Consider the following 19874-nt stretch of genomic DNA (forward strand, 5'->3'; position numbering starts at 1 on the left):
CTCCTGAGGCAGGCACACAGAGAAAAGAGAATGTCACACCTTTGGAGCACCCAGTCGCCCTTCACCTACTCAGCCCGGCGCTGTGCTAGGGGAAAGTCCAGCTACTAAGATCATACCAAAGTTATGATCATTGCAACACAAGCAGGAGAAAAAAATTAAATCTTAATTTTAAACTTTTTTTTCTCAAAATTTTAGCACTTCCTGCTTGGTCACTCAAAATCTAAGGTGAGGCGCACCTGATTTAGCCTGTAATTACAGTTACTGTGGTAACTGTGGTAGTTCAACTGTCCTCGTTTTTTTTCTGAGTCAGGGTCTTCTTGTTATACAGCTAGGCTGACCTTGAACTCTAGGTGATCTTACCGCAGCCTCTGGTATTCTGGGATCACAAGGCATAAACCATCAAGTACAGCCTTTCTTTAGAACATTAGTAACTTTTTACCAATCAGATTGGGACTGTGATATTTTTACTGTTTTTTTTTTGTTTTTTTTTTTTTTTTTTTTTTTTTTTTGAGACAGATTCCCATGTGGCTTTGGCTAGCTTCAAACAAGGTATGTAGCAAAGGATGACCTTGAATTCCTGATCTCCATGTCCCCTACACCCCTAGGACATAGAATTATAGATGTGGGCAAATTGGTAAAGTGTGATCCGTCTCAGTCGGGCTCCGGCGCCCCCTGGTGCCTATTGTGACGCAGGCCACCAGGGCATCCAGGCAGCGGAGGTCCTGGCAGAGCGCTGGGGCCATGGCTGAGCCGCAGGAGCAGCTGCTGCAGCTGCAGAAGGACAACCGCGATGGCCGCCTGCGGAAGCAGGAGCTGGAGGAGCTGGTGCGTGGGCTGGAAGCCGAGAGCGAGAGCCTCACCGGGCGCTTGGACGAGCTGCGGGAGCGCGAGCGCAGGTGCGAGGGCACCGGGACCCCGGGGCAGGCTTGTTGGCAGCCTTCGCTCCAGGCAGTGGGGCTTCAGTCTAGAACTCTCAGGCTGGTGGTGGCTCCATCCCAAAAGATCCTGAGCTCTGGTTTCACCCCAGACCAATTTCCCCTGCCGTGTAGCCTGCAGCGAAGACGAAGTCAAACATCCCGAGCTATTCGAGGGGAGGCACGCGAGGCGGCGCGGGAGCGTGCGGAGCGGGCTCGTGGGCTGCTGGAGGCCGCGGAGCAGCACCGGCAGGACCTGGTGCGGGCAAGAGGGAGAGGTGGGGCCCGGGGTGGCTAGGCTGGAGGAGAGGCCTAGACAGCCTGGGCCCTGTCTTCAGGAGCAACACAATCGGAAGCTGCAGGAACAGTGGGAGGAACTGTCCAGCCAGGTACGTGCGCTGTCTCAGGTCACGTACGCGTCCCCAAGTCCCTTGAGTCAGGTTCTCATGAGTTCGGTCCCCAGCTTTTCTACTATGGAGGGGAACAGCTGAGTCAACAGCGAGCAGAGCAGCAACTCGGAACTCAGCTTGTGGCGCTGCAGGTACTTGGGTGGGACCGGGGCGGGGCTGTGGGCGGAGCATGCGCGCACACGTGGGCAGAGTATGGGCCTTGAAGGCCAGGGACCGAGCCTCGAGGCCCAGCGGTGTGCGAGGCCTGCAGGTTCTTGACATCACTTGAATCCTCCGGAAGAAACATCTGGAGCTGGCGGAGGCCAAATTCAGCATGCAGGCCGAGGACCTGCGGCAGGTACGTCTGGCGCTGGACTCTCAGGGGAGGGCGTGTGGGGAGGGCCTGTCCTCGCGACGCTCATACCAATCCCTGGCTTCTAGGGTACGCAGCGCACAGAAGAGGCCTGGGCCAGCTTCCAGGAGCAGAGTGGAGTCCTGCAGGTGCGGCCTCTCTATTCTGACAGCCATTCTCTTCCAAATGTCCTGTGGCCTCCACCCTTTTTTCTTTACTCCCTGACTCGAGACATAGAAGCTCACCCTCTGCCCTGAGTCCCTGTTGCCATCATCCTTCAGGAGCTGCAGGGGAAGGTGATGGAAGCAGCAGCTGCACTGGAGGCTACGCGCAGTGGCTCAGAACCGTAAGGACTGAAACTTGAAGGGCGTCGGGAGGCGCTAGGCCCGGCCTGGTGGAACTCACAGCTTCGCCTGTCCTGTAGGTGGAACTCACAGCCTCGCCGAGTGCAGGACTGCTCGGGCTCACTTATGGAGGAGGTGGCCAGGGCTGACTGCGTGAGCGTGGGCTGGGGAGCGCGGGCTGGAGCTGGGACCTGCTGGTGACGATGGCTAGAGCTTAGCGGCTGCCCAGAAAGCTAGATGCAGCCCTTTCTCTGCAGGAAAAGCGGCTGTTCGGCGGGGCGGGCGCGGGGAGCCTCAGGTGAGTGGCGCGTGGGTGAGGGGCGGGTCCGGATTCCGGGTCCCAGAGCCACCACCCACCTGTCGGTCGGTGGTTCTGCAGGCTGTGGGCGCTGAGCGCACTGCAGACACTGCTGCTGCTCCCGCTGGGTTTCCTGGTGCTGCCGCTGATCTACTTGGTGTTGGCACGACCTGACGCCATCGGCCCGGGGCTCCAGAGTCTCGGCTCCGACGCGGTCTTCCGCCGGCTTCGCTACACGCTGTCGCCATTGCTTGAGCTACGTGCTCGCGGGCTGCTGCCCGCCTAGAACGCATTATGCTGGCTTCGGCCGCCTACACCTCTGTCTCCTTTGTGTTTTCTGCGGTGCCTGTCTGTGTGAAGAGGGCGGGGGAAGTTCGTGTGACTCAGCGACCCTGTCACCGGGAGTGTAGGGGGTGTCTGTCAGCAGCGCGACGGGTTGTTCCGTTCCGAGGTAGTCCTTTCTCACAGCCCTGGCTGCTGAACGTCAGCGCGACCCCTCTAGGGGGTTGTCTGCTATTTTGAGCCCGAGTTTTGGGCAGGATGGGTGCTGGCCTGTCGGATCCCCTCCGATCCCCTCCATAGCGGGTGGATTATTTCTGGATGCGGATACAGTTACTCTACTCAGTTACTCGAGGTCTACGGGGTTCTCTTGGGCAGGTTTGAGTTCACCATTCCTCCCTCACAGCATGAACACACCGGGTCGTGTATGCTTGCCACTGTGGGCTTCGCAGGGAACATGCTGTATATGAGGAATGTCCTGCTGAGTGGAAATGAATCTGGGTTGAATTTTGATCCTGCACATAAGCTCTAAAGTACTTGTTTATTTACAGGTGTTTGTGGGTCTCATCCCAGCTTTGAACTCACAGTGTAGCTGAGCCTTGACCTATCTTCTTGCTCCTGAGTGGACACCAAGGGTGGTTTATTCTGCCTTGGGATTGGACTCAGCTTAGTGCTTGTGAATGCTAAGCTATAACCAGAGCATCTAAACAATTACGGCTTTTCCTTTAAGTTCATTGGCGACTCCCTCCTTGGAGTGGACTGTTAAACCTGGAGAGCGCACCCGATGTGTTTAAGGTTCTGTAGCATGCAGTGGCCATCAGCTCTTTGCATTGGTGTCTCTCACTGCCTTGTGAGCACAAGGACCTGAGTCTGACCCCAAGAACCAATGTAGAAAAGTCAGCTGGGTAATGCCAGTAACCCTTGTTAGGGAGCAGAGACAAGTATAGATCAGTGAGCTCCAGCTAACTGAGACTGTCTCAGGAAACTAGGTGGTCAGCTTCCAGTATTCACACCAGTGTTTGACAACACTCTAACTCCTGTTGTAGGGAATCTAATGCCTTCTTGTTCCCTAACCGAGCACCAGGTATGCTCAGTGCCTTACTTAGGGTTGCACTGCTGTGAACAGACACCATGACCACGGCAGCACTGATAAAGGACAACATTTAATTGGGGCTGGCTTGCAGGTTCAGAGATTCAGTCCATTATTGTTATGGTGGGAGGCACGGCAGTGTCCAGACAGACATGGTAATGGAGAAGGAACTGAGAGTTCTACATCTTGATTCACAGGCAGCAGCAGGAGACTATGCCACAGTGTACAGGTTGAGCATTTGAGACCTCAGAGCCTGCCCGCAGAGTGACACACTTCTGACAAGGCCACACCTACTCCCACAAAGCCACATCTCCTACTAGAGCCACTCCCTATGGCCGAGCATTCAAACAAGTCTATGGGTGCCAGACCTATTCAAACCACCAAAGTCATAGTGCGCAAACTACATGCAGACATACAGACATAAATAATCTTACAAAAAGCCAAAAACAGCTGGCCAATGGGGGCGCACACCTTCGATCCCAGCAGTCAGTAGGCAGAGGCAGAGGCAGAGGCAGAGGCAGAGGCAGAGGCAGAGGCAGAGAAGCAGAGGCAAAGAGGCAGAGAGGCAGAGGCAGAGGCAGAAGCAGAGGCAGAGGCAGAGAAGCAGAGAAGCAGAGGCAGAGAGGCAGAGGCAGAGAGGCAGAGAGGCAGAGAGGCAGAGAGGCAGAGAGGCAGAGGCAGAGGCAGGCAGTTTTCTGTGACTTTGAGGCCAGCCTGGTCTCCAGAGTGAGTTCCAGGACAGCCGGGGCTACACAGAGAAACCTGTCTAGAAAAGCCAAACAAAAAGCAAACAAAGCTAGGCTGAGAGTTCTGTGCCAGGGTCTCGGTGTAGCCGCCCTGGCCTCTCACTTTTGCTTTCTTATTCTCCCCCACCCCTACCCTGCTTCCAGTCCCATCTACTGACTGATATGTGGGGACTCTTGGGGATGGGCCTTGTATGCGGTAGGCAAGTGCTTTAACCACTGAACTGCAGACTCTATTCCAATTTAAATTACTTTATGAGACACTGGCACGCACCTACTTGGTGCTTGACTTGCCACAGAAACGGCCACATCCATATAGGGCCTGCAGACACACAGAGGCGCAGACCTGCTTAGGAAAGTCTCTCGGGAGAGGGCTCCTGCTTGGAGCCATTCATCCCAACAGTCACAAGCTAGGGCATAGCTAGGGGATGCGGGTGCCTGCCCAGCACACACAGGCCCTGGGTTTGATCCTCAGGACCAAATCAAAGCAAGACTAAGCTAGGTGTGAGTTGGAAGGACCAGGGATTCAAAGGGTACCTTTGACTAAGGACAAAGTCTTGGTGACCTAACAAACAGAAGTAGCACATTTTAGGGTTTTTATTTTTTATGTCAATTTCTCATGTTTACACAGGAAAATACTTCATGTACCAACATAGTAAGATGGGTGAACAAATAGGGAATGTGTCCAGTGTGAGAAAGACTCACACCTGTGTATCCAAGTTCCATGTGCCTGTCACCTCCACACCCAAGGCTTATGGTGACAGTACAAGCTGCTCTGTGACACTCAAGGCTTCAGGTACAGTCTCCTCAGTAGGGGATATCATTCTGGTAGTACTGGATCATGTCGTAGGTCCGGCTCCTGCAAGGCCAAGCCAGGAAAGTGAAGACTCACCATTGGTAGCCCTCCCCAGCTGCTTGGGGAACAGGGACTTGGGGACAGGGAGTGACTTGCCTGTTGCTGAGGAAACAGTTTTGGATGATCTTCATGATAAAATTTGCAGCCTCCCGCTCTGTCATGTTCGGGCTGAACCTGTGTCTGGGCGGAGATGAAAGGTGTTTGTGGGAACGGGTCCTGCTGAGGGACCTTCTGCTGTGTCTAGTGTGCTCCCTAACCCTCTCCAGCAACTATTAGGCCATGTGGGGAGCTCACGTCCATATGGCTATTCAAGAAACCCCATCTTCTCTGGGGATCCAAGGATACATAAAGCATTTCTAGGTAGAACTCCAGCAGATGGACAACTCTGGTACTTACTTCAAAAGTTTGATTGTCTGGCCACGGAAACAGGGCAGGCCTGTGTCCAACATGAGTGTAACCAGGGAGACGACTGCATCCATATAGGGGCTGTGGGGACAGAGGGTGGGGACAACCAGTGTGAGGCACCCTGCTCTTGGTCCTGTTGGCTAGCTGCCACTTTCCCACACAAGCTGCTTGCAGAACCACGCACAGCTCTGTATGGCTGAGTGGTCCTCTCCACTATGCAGGCTTCCAGCAGTGGTTTCAAAGATGCTCTGTCTGGTGTTAGCCACAAGAGCATTTGGGATGTGCTGAAGTGATACCCTGTGTGACAACTGGTTGCTGGCAGTCTCTCACGTAGCCTTGGTGGTGCTGGGGCTATGGTGAAAGGCTAGCCAGGAAGCCCAGAGGGAAGGGTGCTGGGGCATGGCAGGGTCAGCTGTGGGAGGCTAGAAGATGTGGCTGGGGTTCAGAGGTTCAGTTGATCATACAGGTGAGATGGGTGACCCGAGTGCAAGGCCCTTCACTTAAAAAGATTTATCTTGTTTCATTGTGAGCCTAGCCTATAGCCTGGTCTACACAGTGTTTCCGGGATAGCCAGAGCTATGGTGAGACCCTACGTGTGTGCATGTTTGAGTGTCTGCCTGCCATGTGCAGGTGCCTCGAGAGGCCAGGGTGAGGGGTGGGGCTCGCAGAGTGGGGGCTACAGGTCTGTAAGACACCTCATGTGAGTGCAGGACTTCAGTGCCACTGATCCCGACTGCCTCGGGGGCACGCGTACTCTCCCAGCTTGACACCCCTTCCACATTGCTCATGGGCTCACCGCACAGCCAGATAACCTCGGACGCACATCTCCATGAACCACTTGAAGGGTGTGGCTTCCATCTTGCCCCCCATAATCATCACCATCTCGTCTGTCAGCTTGATGTCTGGCTCCCAGCCAAGGTTGCCACCCGGTGAGCTTTCAAACATGAAGCCAAAGTCTGCAAAATCCCAAAAACTGCCTGAACTGGGTGAAGGACTCAGCCACAAATGGACAGAAGCAGTGGAGAAGGCAGGGAGGAAGCAGGGGAGTGTCAGGCTAGAGCAGCTCTCACTTCAACCAAGAGTGTGGGCTGCCATTCTAGTTCCCAGCTCCCCAGGGCCTGGCCAGTCACCCCTATAGGAGCATAGCATCGTGCTTTGGGCACAGGGAGGGTACGCGGACATAGCCTGCTGACCGATGTGGATGATGTGTCCCTTCTTGTCCAGCATGATGTTGCCATTGTGCCTGTCCTTGATCTGCAGCAGGAACAGCAGGAGGCTGTAGGCCGCCATGCTTCTGATGAAGTTGTAGCGCGCCTGTGGAGAGGTCTGTGGTTTCACCCTCGCTCTGTGGCCCACACCGGAGGCACAGCTAGGTCAGTGGGTGCAGCTGTGTGGGGTGTGGAGACAGCAGCACTTTCTGCGGCCTGGGGTTCTAGGTTTCTGTAACACTGTGAGGAAGCTATGGGTGGCGGACTTAGCTCCTAATAGAGGAAGACAGAAGGTAGATACTGGGTGAACTGAGGCAGGCCCTGGGGTAGCTACCTGCTGGAAGGCCAAGGTGGACTCGTCCCCATACTGGCGGGTAAAGTAGTCATACATGCCGAAGTCAGTCTGGCGGCCTAGCTGGTCCCGGGAGGTACAGTCTGGGATGCACTCAATCACCCCACACTGGGGAAGGAAGGAAAGGAAGGGACAGTTAGGTGGGAGCAGGGATGCAGTAGTCTCTCTGCCCGCCCTGCCCAGGAACTCACCCCAGGGGCAGTAGCCACTACCCGATAGGGAAAAACGAAGAGGTCCAGGCCAACCAGCTGGAAGATGTTCTTGAAAAGGTCGATGATCTGCAGGGCTAGCATGTCCTGGAACGGAGAAGACACAGGATGTAGTCAGTGTCTTCTCCTCGGTTCCTGGACCACTCAGAAACTAGTGTCCTGGGGGCTCACACAGGATGCCAGCAGGGGGAGGGGCAGACTGGCCAAATAAAGAATCTAGGGGTCTAGCCTCACTGCCCAGTCAGGCTGGGCTATCATGGGGTTGCCAGTGAGGATATCCCTTTAAAAATGGTGAAGGGTGGGGCTGGAAGGAGGGAGGGGCTTCTGTGTCTGCTCTAATGCCTCTGCAGCACCCGAATCAAATAAAGAAAAGGGTCACGTTTCACAACATGAGGGTCTCTTCTTTGGTGACACTAGGGGTGGTGCCTTGCCCTGCCAGCATAAGTCAGGCCAGCTTTGTCACCTGTCGGCAGTCATCCCCCACTTTGAAGATGGCTGCTTGCCAGCAGATCTTCTTGCCATCAGCCTCTTGCCTGCGGCACTCATCCTCTGCGTCTGAGCGGCACTGCAGACCTGTGGGTGGGGTAGGGTTGCCATCTGTGAGCCTGACTGCTGTAAGGGGGCTTCCCAGGGGCCTAGAATGGCTGGGATTGAACTGAGAGTGAGTTCTGCAAAGCACTAAGGGTTACATGGAGTCACTGGGCCAGGAGTTTCCCGAGGAACACAGAATAGACAGGTTTATAAGAATCTGAAAAGAAGCCCCTAGGGCCCAAGCTGCAGACTCAGGGCTAGAACACAGCCAGGCTACTTAAGACACCTCTCCATATTGGCCTGAGTCCCACAGAGTCTGCACCCCAAACCACAATGTGACCTTATCTAGAATTAAGGTATTTGAAGATGCCATCATTTTTTTAAAAAAGTCATACTAAGCTGGATAGTACTGGATAGTACTGGCGTACACTTTAAATCCCAGCATTCAGAAGGCAGGTCAATCTTTTGAGTTTGAGGCTAGCCTGGTGTATAAAGCAAGGTCCAGTTCAGCCATCACCATACAGAGAAACCCTGACTTGAAAAACCAAAACCAAAAACCAAAAAAAAACAAAAAACAAAAAACCAACAAAAACCAACCAAACCATACTATATGATAACTGTACAAAAAGTGTCCTTTAAAAGAGTTTGTAGGGGGCTGGAGAGATGGCTCAGCGGTTAAGAGCACTGACTGCTCTTCCAGAGTCCTGAGTTCAACTCCTAGCATCCACATGGTGGCTCACAACCATCTGTAATGGGATCCAATGCCCTCTTCTGGTGTGTCTGAAGATAGTGACAGTGTGCTCACATAAAATAAATCTTAAGGGTTGGGGATTTAGCTCAGTGGTAGAGCGCTTGCCTCAGCTCTGAAAAAAAAAAAAACAAAAAAAAAAAAAATAAATAAATCTTAAAAAAAAAAAAAAAAAGAGTTTGTAGGGACAGAAAGACAGGCAGAGAGGGAGTGGGCTGAACAGCACCCCTACAACCACAGGGCTGGAGAGCCTCAGAGTACCCAGCCCAGAACTTGACCCTCCCTCCCTTGCTGGAGCACACCCATCTCCATACTGGCCCAGCCTCCAGATCTGTGAGGATGTACATTCCTCCATGTGTCGCCCAGACTATGCTCTTCTGTAAGAGCCTGAAGCAACTTGTGTGTCCCACAGAGGCTCAGTACTGGGACTCACATGGGGTTCTGGGTGACAGATTCTAGGGTAAGCAGATGCTACTGCACAGCACCCTGCCATTTTCAGAGGAAGAGTGAGTCTGCAGGCAGATGACTGCAGACGCCTGTCTAGGATGCTGGAAACAGGCCTGCACCGCCGAGGAGAGACACTCATACTGCACTGAGCTCCTTACTGACCTTCTTTTTCAAGTTCACTCACTCCGCATCGCTTCACCTTAAACTTGGCAAGATATGGCGCTTTTGCAGCACTGAAAAAAGAACACAGCATGAGACAGCAGCAGAGACTCCCGAGTGAGGCGGCTAAGTGCAGCAGTGCTCACCTCTGCATTGGTGTCCCTGACTTGTAGTCAATGTCTAGCACAATTGCTTCAGGGTTGCTGGGCAGGTAGCAGCCTGGGAGGCACAGAAGAGGGACAGGTACATGTAACGCCCACGTCCCCACACAGGCTTCACATGCCCCGCCCCCTTACGAGGAGCCCGCCTTGCAGGGGACTCTTCCCTTGCCTGCAGCAGCCCTGGCTTGTTCATGCCCATTGTGAGTCTGTCCTTCCTGACCGACCCTTCATAATCCCTCCAGACATCTAGCAAAGGAACCCAGTCTCCCAGGGCAAGCTTCCCCAGAGTGCTCTGGGTCTCAGCTTCATGATCAACCTGCCCTGCCCCGGGTCAGTATCAGGGTAGCACTTCCGGTAAGCAGACAGGAGGAAGCTCACCCGGTGGTATTGTATGCTAAAGGGCCTAAGTGTGGATGCACCTGGCTGGCCCACCACACCGGCCTCGCCCCATGTAAGCCGGTAGCTCCCTCTTGCCTCCCTGGCCTAAGGACGCCAGCTTACCAGGCTGCACCTTCACTTCAGACAGGGCTGACAGACAAGCCTTCTTTCTTTCATCGCCTTTAGGGTAGGGCCTGAGGAATAAGACAGGATGTGGTGACTGTGCCCCAACCTCACGTCTGGAGGCCTGCCTTAAGGGCATCCTCTCCTACATAGTGAATCTGAGGCCAGTTTGGGTTACATCGCACAAACAAAAACAGATTCTGCTATGTCTCCTGCAGAAACTGGTTCCAGTTTTTGCTTAGGACATCGTCTTCTTCACTGAACCATACAACCCCTGGCTCTGCCAGGCTCAAGCTGTCAGGAAACCATTCATAGCAATGTCTGCCCTGCATTCCTCAGAGGAGCCAGATGGCCCAGAAGGTGGTAGGGGCTGAAGTGGGACTGTTTGTTGACACCTCTGTCCTCACATTTTATGGTATGTGTGCTGCTGCTGAGGTACGGAGAGACTGGGTAAGTGGGGGCCAACACAGATGTAGGCTGAAATGTTGTTTCTATAACTTACTGTGTGACCCTCACTGGGAAGCCCCTGAGACCTAGGCCAGCTAAGGGTGAGGTTGAGGGTGACTGGAACTTTCTGGTTGTTGTATCATGATGTCCTGGACATGTATCTACCTGCTGTGATTTGAACCTGGGAATTTTCCCCAAAGGCTAGTATGTTTAGGATAGGTCCTCACCTTTAACTCTCCAGCGAGGCTGGGCATAGCAGTGTAAGCCTTTAGTCCTGCCCCAGGAGGCAGAGTTAGGCAAATCTCTGTGAGGCCAGCCTGGTCTATATGGCAAGTTCCAGGACTGTTAGGATTATTTAGAGAGATACTGTTTCAACCCCTTCCCCATAAAAAAAATTCTCCAATGGGGAGTTTTAGTTCACTGGTACTACAGCCTTGCAGGGAATTATGGGACACCATTCTTTCTCTGCTACAGTCTACATGTCAAGCACACAGTGAGATGGTGCTGGGATTAAAGATGTGCATATGCCAGTATGTCCGGCTGCGCTGTTCCTCTTACAGTGGTCACCTCAGATGTAGTGACGCACTTCCCAGCCTTTTAGTGTCTGTGGTCATGGCCCCTGTAACACGGTGAGGGCTCACAAGGAATGCAGCAGGAGCCGCCTGCACACACACTGAGGGCAGGTTAGAGAGTGGAAGAAGCTGAGAAGAGTTGTGCCCAATGCTCTTCTCCCTAGGTTACCTTGGGCAAGTGGCAAATGTCAATGATGTTCTGCCTTGTCCCATACAAATGGGTAGTGCTCCTGAGAGCCACACCCGTGGAGAGCCCAGGCTGATATCACCAAAGAGTAGCTGGGATGAAAACAAGACATCTTAGAAAACAGTCTTTCAAGAGTAGCCACTTACTTGATGATGGCTGACACGTTGGTGATCTTGTTAAAGAAATCAAATTCCCGTTGATAGAAATCTTTGGCTGGGCCTGATAGAGACCCTGTGATCTCTTCTACTAACTGCTCCAGAAGGTCACCAATGTCAGCTGAGGAGACAAAGATGATGAGTTTATGGTTGCCACAGAGACCTTTAAAGATATTTGCTAGACAGCCCAGCAGCTGCCGGCATGTAGAAAAGACTCTAGACCTGATCGAGGTCATAGCATACCATCCTTTCTCCCTCTGCTGTAGACACTGGCTGTGCTATAGGCTCCTGCTAGCCTCTGAAGCAAAGCTCAAGGAAGGGACTGTGTGCACCAGTCACCTGACAGAGCCCTAGGTGACACCACCAATGGTTTGTTTTGAGATAGGGTAGCAAGGTTGGCCTTGAATTTGTGACCCCTGTGCCTCTACTTCTCAAGGGCTATGTTTGTGTGCCGTGGCTCCCAGTTTAGTTACTGGTGCTGGGGATTTAACTCTGGGCACTATGCATGCTGGGCAAACATTCCATCAGCTAGGACACATTCCCACTGCCAAGTTACTTGTTTCTGCTCTGTTTTGTTTCCAGACAGGGTCTAGCTACAGTGCTCATGCTGGCCTGTGAGTGAGAATCCTCGTCCCTAGCATCGGGGTGCCATCTGGTTCCAGTGACTGGCTTTACTATCCTCTACGTTGAGAATATGCCTTTCCAGTATTGCTGCGTGACAGCAAACAATGGATATGCAGGGCCACAGCCATACATGAAGACCCCACTGTCCTGAGAAGCACCTGGCTACCTGAGACTTTCCTTTGTGTGTGGGGTGTGCATGTGTGCATGTTAGGTCAGAGGTCAACCTTAGCCTTGTTCTTTGGGCACTGTCCTTGTTTCCTGCGAGTCTCTCACTGGCTTGTGGTTTGATGAATCTAGGTTGGCGGGCTAGCCAGCCCCAAGGACCTGTGTACCTCGGCTCAGGGAGTACAAGTCTCTGTGCCTGCCACGCCTGGTGTTTGTTTCCATGTGGAGGTGCATATGAGCATGACACGTGTGAGGCCACAGAACAGTCTGCACGAGCTGAACCTGGGAATCAAATTTAGGTTTTCCTTTTCCTTTAAACAACAATGACAACAACCACCACCACAATGGTTTTAGGTGGTGTTGAGTACAAACCTAAGGTTTGTGCATGTTAGGCAAGCATCCTACCAACTGAGATACAGCCTCAGCGGCACGGTCCCCTTTTAAAAGGAGGTTTCATGAAGTTGAGGCTGGCATGAACTACTGATCTTCCCGCTTCTACCTTCCAAACCCTGGGCTCATGTCACCACACCTGGCTTTGCTGCTGTCGTTAGTCTGAGAGTTCCAGCTGGCCTGGAGCTCACTGGGTTCAGTCCGCCTCTGGCTTCCGAATGCTGGAATTAATGGCATTCACCACCGTACCCAGCCAGCTAGCTGCCTTCCTTCCTTCTTTCCTTCCTTCCCTTTTTTTGAGACAGGGTCTTGAAGGCTGTCATTGCAGTGCACACCTTTGATCCCAGCACTTGGAAGCAGAGGTGGGTGGATCACTGTGAGTTCAAGGCTAGATATACTAAGAAATCCTGTCTCAAAAAAACCAAAAACCAACGAACCAACCAACCAACCAACCAAACAAACAAACAAAAAAAAACAACCAAAAAACCTAAAATGAGAGAGAGAAAGAGAGAGAGAGAGAGAGAAGAGAGGATTTGCTTTTGTAACTTTTGAGGATCACAATGCAGTTGACAAGTGTTCAGAAATGCTGTACTGTTAATGACCGCAGTTGTGAAGTGGGAAGGAAAGGCCCTTTAAACAAGAGATGCAGCCTGCTGGACCACAGAGGAGTTGTGTAGATCTGGCCATGTGTCAGGGAGGGGACTTTGGTTGTGGTGGAAACTGTGGTGGAACAGGAGGCTGTGTTGGCGTCCTGGCTATGTTAGCAGAGGAGGCTATGGTGGATACAGTCAATGCAGGAGGACATCTTGTGAGGTATCTGTGCCGTGATAGCGGCTATAAGGATTCTGACGATTACAGTGGACCACAGCAAACAAAGGGTGGACCCATGAAAGGGGCAGTGCTGGCTGATGATGGTTAGGTGGGACTCTGGGTCTGGTGGTGTAAGAGGTGGGTACGGAGGGTTTTGTTTTGTTGAGACCAGGTCTCACTGCAGCTTTAGCTGGCCTCACACTCACTGAGATCCACCCGCCCCACCTCCCAGGTGCTGGGATAAAGGCGTGCCCCCATGCTCGGCTCTTTAATTTACTTCTTATTTAGTTATTTGTGTGTGTGTGGACATACACACACTATGGCACATCTGTTAAGGCCAGAGGGCAGCTTGCAGAAGTCTGCTTTCTCCTTCCACCATGTGTGTTCCAGGTTGGGGTAGCACAGACCACCAAGGCCTCTGGGAAAGCTGAAGCCCTGTGTGGCCTCTAAGGGTGATACAGGGAGAGAGAGGCCTGACAGACCAAAATACTCACGGTCTTTCTGGTGCCCTTCTTCATCAAGGTAGATGTTAGTTTTCATGTTCCAAATAAACTGGTGTGCCAGAAGCTGGGATTTGGCTGCAGCCCAGAGAATGTACTCACGCACGTAGCCCATCTGCAAGGTCAAGGCCACACTCAGTCTTTCCTCCTGGAGGAGACCCTTTCTAACCTAGTGTAAGGAGAAACTCTCTGTACACTTCCTGGCTGTGTGGATGGACCCTTTAGAGTCAGTGCTAAATCTGAGTGCCCAGGGGCTCATGGCATAAAGTCTACACTGCAAGCCTGGCTTCAGGGTTCTCAGTCTCTGCTGTTATCAAGTACAAAAGACAAGTAGGCGAGGTGCCCAAAGCCCACTTATGCGGCTGTACAGGGTACGATCCCAGAGGGACGGGGTCCAGAAAGCTCTGTGCAGGCACACAGAGCGCATGTCATCCACACACGGACAGTTGCCTCTTAAAGATCTCTTCTCCATTTCATTTGTTTCCTGCCATTACCTGGTATCTCCAGTTTTTTTCTTCCTCTCGTTCTTTTTCTCTCTGGTGCGTACATGCACTTGGTGTATGTATATGCTTGTGTGGGAATGTGACAGGTTGACACTGGAGTCTTTCTCAGTCACTCCTCACCTCAGTGTTTAAGATATGGTCTCTCACCAAACCTGGAGCTTGCTGATTTGGTTAAACTGGCAGGCTGGATGGCCCCAAGGAACCCTTACTTCTGGCTCCCCAGGTCTGGGTTTACAGGTGATGCGGCGATGCCTGGCTTTTTATGTGGATGCCAGGGACTGACTTCAGGTCCTTTCACACACATGGTCCTCACACACAAGGCTGCTATTCTCAGTGAGATGACTCTAACCCTAACCCTAACTCCTGGTTTTAGTGACTATGTCTTAGGCTTGGTGAGATGGCCCATCATGTATGCTCTGGGGGAGGACTGGAGTTCAGTTACTAGCACAACAGCAGGCTGCTCAGAACTGCCTGCAACTCCAGGTCTACAGAATCCAGGGTCTCGGAACTCCAGAGGGGTCTGACAACAGTGTACCCTCAGCAGATGGACACGGCAGTGGAGCACACCCCTCACCAGATCACCTAAACCATCAGTTCACTGTGACAACAGCCAGTCTGAGGGAGGTCATGTAATTTGTTGATATCTGACCCAACAAAAGGGATCCTAGGACAAGCTGCCTACCTGAAGAAGCACCTAGAAAATGTACCAGAGCCCACCCACTCTGCAGAGCTGGGCTTCAGGATGGGGCGGTGAGAGTGAAGGGCTGGGTCCTGACTGGACAGTCCTGTCCTGTCCCTGAGGAAGTGCAGAGCTTGTCTGAGTTCAGGGCCCATAGGCAGCAGTGTGCAGCTCTTGGAGGACACTTACCTTGTCATATCTGAGGGCCTGCACAATCTGGGGGATGTAGAACAGAATGGCATCCTGTCCAGGAGGAAAGATTGATTTCAGAGGTTACAACACTTAACAGGAATGAGCCCTGAACCTGCCAACAGGACGCTGCCCCCTGCTGGAGAACTGGGAAAGGTGCAGAGGATAACAAACTATCCAAGGCTTGAAACACACAATGATGAAATCAAATAAGCAAAATAGTGCAGCTTATCCCAGGTAAAGGGACTGAAAGTGCCCACAGACTTGCTGGAGCTGACACTGTAGCAGTCAGGGCTCTGGAACATTCTACAGAGACGCCCTGCCTCAGACCCTCCAACAAGGCTACTACTACATAAAACCTCCAGGATCCCTCAAAGTTTGCTGTTGGGGGACTAACCTCGAACTTTTTAAAATCAAAAGATCCAATTTTAAAAAAAAACAAAAACCCAGGAGCTGGAAAAATGGCTCAGTGGTTAAGAGCACTGACTGCTCTTCCAGAGGTCCTGAGTTCAATTCCCAGCAACCACATGGTGGCTCATAACCACCTGTAATGGGATCCAATGCCCTCTTCTGGTGTGTCTGCAGACAATGACAGTGTACAGTGTACTTACATAAAAAAACAATAAATCTTTTTAGAAAACCCCAAAACAAACAAATGAACAAACACACACAACTAAAAACACATGAATGACAACTAAATTCATCAATAGACCTAGCTGGCCCAGAACTCAGAGATCTATCTGCCTCTGCCTCCTAGTGTTGGTATTAAAGGTGTGTGTCACCAGAGCCCAAAGTGTCTCCACTACTGACGTCAGCTGGGTGCATGCCTGGTTGAGCCGTCTTTTATCTACCCACATAACTACACTGACAGAGCAACACCCTAGGCTAGCCCGACAGGGCTCCAGACTCACCGGAGGGAAGGACCGCAGGACTTTCACCCCATACTGTGCGGTGAGAGGGTGTGGGGGGTACATGCTGGAGAAGTAGGAGAGGCCCGTGGGCGGGTCCGTGGGTGCCCAGCATAACACATGGCTGAGCTCTGGAGCATCAGCATCGATGGTGTGCCAGGTGACAAGGAACTGGGGAGAGAGCCAGGAGACAGGGCTGCAGGAGTCCTTTCAGCCATGGCCTGCTCAAGAATGGCTGCAGCAAAGGCTAAGAGTTTGGGCCTGCCTTTAACTCCAGCACCTCTGTGAACCTGGGGCTAACCTGGTCTACAAAGTGAACTCTAGGCCAAGAAAAGAAAAGGTGACAATAAAAAGCCATTTATGATAAAAATGGGAAGTGCTTCTGACATGTTATACAAAATAGCATAATTGCAATAAATCCAAGTAGAGGGGCTAGCAGTGTATCTCAGTAGGTAGTGTGTTCCAGGCTAGTAGCACTGATCCCCAGTACTGCATAAAACCAGTTGTGGTTGTACACATATTACTACAGGGCAGGCGGAGAATGGAGGATCATCTTTAGCAAATCTGAATTTGAGGTTAGCCTGAGGTATCTGAACCCCCATCTATAAACAGAATTGAAGCAGCTAAATATTTCCTATCATAAACATAATTACTACATGCTAGAAATAGAAAATGCCAGGAGTTAAAATCCTACTACTGAGGTTACCCAGTCTTTCTGGTGTGATAGATAAAGTAATTTTGTTTTAGAGACAAGGTTCACTCTGTAGTCCGAGCTGCTCTTGAACTGAAGAGGTCTACCTGCCTCTGCCTCAGTGACTGCTGGGATTAAAGGCGTGCAGCACTGTGCCCTGTTCACTTTACTGTGACAAGGTCTCACTGGGCTGTCCAGACTTTGTAATTTAGGCAGGCCTCCTGCATCGATCTCCAAGTGGTGCGATTGTGGTCCTGTACTGCTGACCAGGCTCAGCAATGATGGTTAATACGAACTTAATTGAGAAATGCGTAGATTAATAAGCACATCTTTGAGTATGTCCGTGGGGGCCCAAAGAGGACTGGAGCCTGAAGGCTCTGACCTGATGGACAGGTTAACCTTTTGAGGACTCATTATATGGCAGTACTATCTCAAGCTGGTGCAAAGTAATTGGAGCCTGGGTGGAGGAAGTGGATCGTTGCAGGTGTGTACTTGGAGGCTGTGCTTTGCCTGGATCCCTTCTCTTCTGTTCATCCAGCAGGATGTGCACAGCCTCTTCCTGCACATGGTCCTGCGGCCATGATGTTCTGCCCAGTCATATGAGGCTGAGCTCTCTGAAGTGGAGTCAAAATCAAACTTTCCCCCTCCAAGTTGTTTGTGTCAGATATTTGGTCATAGTCATGAGGAGTAGCCAGGCCTCTCTGGAAGACATTCTAGATCTAGTTTGAACTGGAGCTGGTATATGTGAGCTGTGCTACCTTGATAGCTTCAGGGACATCACTAACAGCTCCTGGGTCCAGGCGAACGAGACGGGTCACTTCATTTCCAATGGCTTCTGTATTCTTGAACCTACAGTGCACAGAGGTTTGGGTTGGGTAGCCTTGCTAGCATTCCTTCACTGCCACAGACAAGCCAGAGGGAAAACTCAGGGGAGGGATTTAGATCAACACCGTATGACAGACATCTAAATGGGTAAGTAATACATTACATCTGAGAAGTTATGACAACATTCCCAAGGAGGACAGGAGAATGCCACAATTGGAGGCCACTCTGAGTATCAAGATGGCTTAGTGGACTACCTCCCAGGAGGGAAGTCTTTACGAATTACACGGAGACTCTGCCACTTGTTTTAATAGTTCCAGGGACTGAATCAGGGCCTTGTGAATGCTAGGGAAGAGCTCTACACAGAGCTACAGTCCCCGGTCATCCACGGTGGCTCTGGATGTTGTAGCATCTAGGCAGGAGCTGACAAGATCATAAAGATCACTGCACAGCTTCGGTACAGACTACATGTGTATGCTGAGTGTCCTGTGCAGAAGTCATGTGATATCTCATTGCTCTTATGATACAGCTGGCAGGTTCCTGCCTGGACTTGCAGTGAGGCTGGGTAGACGGAGAGGCCCACCTGGCTGGCAGCTGCACAGCGAGGTATGGAGAGATGCTCCAGGCCAGGTTCACGTTGTCCTTCCACTGCTTCTCACTCAGGCTGATGTACTTGGACCTCCAGTTGGCCACACTGTTCTCGCCTGCCTGGTCCAGCTCCAGCTCTGGGGCTGACAGCGGGTTGTACCACGTGATGAGGCGCTCGATCTCAGTGGCCTAGGAGAGCAATCAGTGTCCACTGTACTCTCTGCAGGTGTCATGCGCTGCCCGCCCCTCGTCCCCAGCACCACCTCTGGGTGTTCCGCTGTCACAGAGCTGGCGTGGTGTGGCACGGGTCTTACCAACAGTGACAGCAGCAGCGTCCTGCGCTTCATGTAGTACTTGTGCAGCTGGGAACCGCGGTTGGTTTTCTTAGACATACCTAGGAAGCAGAGATGAGAGATGAAACATGGCCACTGTGCTTTGAAGCCATTTCTCTGCTCTGTCTTGTCTTTTGGTGGTTATGTTGGCAACTGAAACAAAAATCTGGGACATGTGTTCTCCCATCCCCAGTCTCTGCTGTTTTAGAATCTAGGAGATGTGATGTTTAATGCTCTGTTCTGTCCATCACTCCACCAGGAAGGGAATTCAAGAGTGGCTTGAGGAAGTAGGCGCCGCCCCATGCCTGACCGACCTGATTTTTTGGAGATAGTTGACATGCCACTGGAGAGGGGGTATGTGTTGATCCATCCCTGTGTAGCCTGTTGTCGAGAGCCCACAGTTATATCCAAGTTGCTTCGGGTGTCCTGGTTATCTGTGGGCAAGCACAGTGAAGGCTCTGGGTGAGGTGGTTCAAGACATGGCACCCCAAGGAGGAGAGCTTGGCAAGTCTAGCTTTGCAAGCACAGGTCCCTAAGGTTGACCTCCTTACAACCTACAGTAAATAATTTGGGCGTGGTGGCGCATCCTTGTACACCCAATGCTGGAGAGAAGGAGACAGAGGTGGCTCACTGGCCAGCCAACCCAGCCTACTTGGCAAGTTCCAGGCCAGTGAAGGACCTCGTCCAGAAAAAAAACAAAGTCATCACAGAGCAGGGCACATGCCTTTAATCCCAGCACTTGGGAGGCAGAGGCAGGGAGATCTCTGGGTTCAAGGCCAGCCTGGTCTGCAGAGTGAATTCCAAGACAGCCTGAGCTACACAGGGAAACTCTGTCTTGGAGAACAATGAAAACAACAACATCATCAAAAAGACATCATAAAGAAACCTGAGTTCTCAGCCATGAGAAGGCAAGTGGTGCAGACCAGGTGTTTGCATAGCACTGGGATAGATGAGTGGCCCCGTGGATAAGCCCTTTCAGACTCAATTTTCCAAACACCCAGGAATTCTTTTATTCTAATGTGGAATACATGGAAAATTTCCTAAGATTTGTCACTGTCCTAGATCTTTTTTTCTTTTTTTCGGAGCTGGGGACCGAACCCAGGGCCTTGAGCTTGCTAGGCAAGCGCTCTACCACTGAGCTAAATCCCCAACCCCACTGTCCTAGATCTTTAAAATAAAGCAAATAATAGTTTCAAAAAAATGTTTTATGTGTATGAGTGTATGTGTGTGTGTGTTTATGGAGGACAGAAAACAGTGTTGTATTTCCTGTTACAGATGGCAGTAAGCCAGCACATGAGCTCAGTTTCTCTGGAAGCCACTTAGCCA

At 51.7% G+C, this 19874-nt stretch overlaps 2 protein-coding genes across 2 annotated transcripts in view; one reads left to right on the top strand and one right to left on the bottom strand.

Moving 5' to 3' along the window:
- The first annotated feature begins 726 nt into the window (after nt 1–726).
- Nucleotides 727–2591, top strand: Tmem191c (transmembrane protein 191C). Its single transcript, XM_032899853.1, has 10 exons — nt 727–896; nt 1050–1173; nt 1253–1303; nt 1378–1455; nt 1605–1661; nt 1745–1804; nt 1937–2001; nt 2080–2152; nt 2257–2297; nt 2379–2591. Exons 1-10 carry the CDS (start codon nt 742–744, stop codon nt 2581–2583), a joined length of 909 nt encoding a protein of 302 aa, XP_032755744.1. The 5' UTR covers nt 727–741; the 3' UTR covers nt 2584–2591.
- Nucleotides 2592–4995: 2404 nt separating this feature from the next.
- Nucleotides 4996–19874, bottom strand: part of Pi4ka (phosphatidylinositol 4-kinase alpha) — a 112748-nt gene continuing 97869 nt past the window's right edge. The window contains exons 37-55 of the mRNA XM_032899855.1: nt 18863–18982; nt 18531–18610; nt 18212–18405; nt 17565–17655; nt 16119–16286; nt 15208–15261; nt 13831–13951; nt 11339–11468; nt 9987–10057; nt 9471–9543; nt 9328–9398; nt 7903–8012; nt 7422–7526; nt 7213–7338; nt 6864–6984; nt 6467–6626; nt 5662–5751; nt 5362–5445; nt 4996–5268 (exon numbers count right to left, since the gene is read on the bottom strand). Coding sequence (XP_032755746.1) covers nt 5217–5268; nt 5362–5445; nt 5662–5751; nt 6467–6626; nt 6864–6984; nt 7213–7338; nt 7422–7526; nt 7903–8012; nt 9328–9398; nt 9471–9543; nt 9987–10057; nt 11339–11468; nt 13831–13951; nt 15208–15261; nt 16119–16286; nt 17565–17655; nt 18212–18405; nt 18531–18610; nt 18863–18982 — 2021 coding nt within the window. The 3' untranslated portion in view covers nt 4996–5216. The remainder of the gene's footprint in view (nt 5269–5361; nt 5446–5661; nt 5752–6466; nt 6627–6863; nt 6985–7212; nt 7339–7421; nt 7527–7902; nt 8013–9327; nt 9399–9470; nt 9544–9986; nt 10058–11338; nt 11469–13830; nt 13952–15207; nt 15262–16118; nt 16287–17564; nt 17656–18211; nt 18406–18530; nt 18611–18862; nt 18983–19874) is intronic.

The sequence above is a fragment of the Rattus rattus genome, chromosome 4, assembly GCF_011064425.1.
Source record: "Rattus rattus isolate New Zealand chromosome 4, Rrattus_CSIRO_v1, whole genome shotgun sequence".
Classification (NCBI taxonomy): domain Eukaryota; kingdom Metazoa; phylum Chordata; class Mammalia; order Rodentia; family Muridae; genus Rattus; species Rattus rattus.

Excerpts from the sequence above, each read along its gene's own strand:
- Tmem191c (XM_032899853.1), top strand. The coding sequence starts at position 742 with ATGGCTGAGCCGCAGGAGCAGCTGCTGCAGCTGCAGAAGGACAACCGC. Across the intron at positions 2,002-2,079 it reads ACGCGCAGTGGCTCAGAACC|GTGGAACTCACAGCCTCGCC; the intron begins GTAAGGACTGAA and ends CCTGTCCTGTAG. Across the intron at positions 2,153-2,256 it reads AGGTGGCCAGGGCTGACTGC|GAAAAGCGGCTGTTCGGCGG; the intron begins GTGAGCGTGGGC and ends CTTTCTCTGCAG.